The sequence below is a fragment of the Buceros rhinoceros genome, unplaced genomic scaffold (genome assembly GCF_000710305.1).
Source record: "Buceros rhinoceros silvestris isolate BGI_N320 unplaced genomic scaffold, ASM71030v1 scaffold13677, whole genome shotgun sequence".
In the NCBI taxonomy this organism is placed as follows: domain Eukaryota; kingdom Metazoa; phylum Chordata; class Aves; order Bucerotiformes; family Bucerotidae; genus Buceros; species Buceros rhinoceros.
Genome location: NW_010421672.1, coordinates 4446 through 5620, shown reverse-complemented (window position 1 = coordinate 5620; position 1175 = coordinate 4446). Strand labels below are relative to the sequence as shown.

Sequence of the window (1175 nt, the reverse complement as noted above, 5' to 3'; positions counted from 1 at the left end):
CTTTCCCTTCACAAACTACTCCTTTTAATCCTTCAGCCTAAAGGTGATAATTTCTTCTGAGAACTCAAAAAAAGATGCAGTCCACCAGAAGCAATAACTGCTTTGCTTTTACAAAGCAAAATGGCTACACTATGGAGAAGAATGATTGCAAGTTAAAAATGGCTTTAACTTTATATGTATTTTTCTTATGTTTTATTAAGTTTGTTTTACAGCTCTTAAAGGTCCTCTCCCAAAAGGTTGCTATTGCAATATTAAAGGCTGTAAAATTGTCAGAGAAAAGCCAACAGCAGCCTAGGTTTTGTGGTTTTTGTGGAACTTGATACCAAATTTGAGACCCTGGAAAAAAGCATGCGGGAACAGTACTCCAGGTAATGTGCTAGGCTAAAAAACCCAAAGTCAGCCATGGTGTAGTACTAAAATAAACACAATTCCCTTTCTCCAGTATAGCACTGATGATAGTTAATTATATGTATAGAGCCTAGTCAACACTTAATACCTGAACTTGCAACAGGAACCAGCAAGATACACTTTTTCCAGTGTTTCTCCACTATCAGCAGAGAGACGTAGAAGCCAGTTCTGCACTGTCAGGACCATCAGGGAAGATTTATAGTCTGATGGACTTGGAAGCATTTCCCCCTACATAACAAAAGGTTATCAGAAAATAAGGAAGATTTGTGACATTTTGACACAGTAACAAGGAAACGAAAGTTAATACACTGCGATGGTTTGGCAAAGCTCTCCTGTTTTCAGAAGAGTTTGCTTTAAACTGACCAACAATATTTGTATTCCCTGCCATGTGACGTTAGCTGCATCCCCATTGGTTAAAAGTTTTCGCGGGTTTCTTTCGATTTTCGTGCCGCTTCCGCTTTAAAAGCCACGTGGCTGAGCCGCGCGAGTCAGTCCTTATGAGCACTCTCCCTACCCCAGACCACCGCTGCTCCCGCTGAGCCGGAGAACTAGCCGCGCTGCGAGGGACCAGCGCCTGGGAACCGCACGCCAATCAGAGCTGAGCCTTTCACCGTGCGCTGCGCCTTCCCCGGTCCGGGAACCCGCCGCGTCGGAGACGAGTCGTCGGAGCCGTCTCTGCTGCTGCTGCGAAAAAGCTGATAGCTGCGTGTCCAGAGCCCGCTTGCCCGGGAGTCAGCCTGCCCATGCGTGCGCTGCGCCAGAGACCC

The 1175-nt window shown here is 46.0% G+C and overlaps 1 protein-coding gene across 1 annotated transcript in view; it reads right to left on the bottom strand.

The window, feature by feature from the left end:
• Positions 1-1175, bottom strand: part of DCAF17 (DDB1 and CUL4 associated factor 17) — a gene marked incomplete at its 5' end in the record, with an annotated part of 20076 nt that overhangs the window by 15489 nt on the left and 3412 nt on the right. The window contains one exon of the mRNA XM_010139773.1: positions 497-636. Coding sequence (XP_010138075.1) covers positions 497-636 — 140 coding nt within the window. The remainder of the gene's footprint in view (positions 1-496; positions 637-1175) is intronic.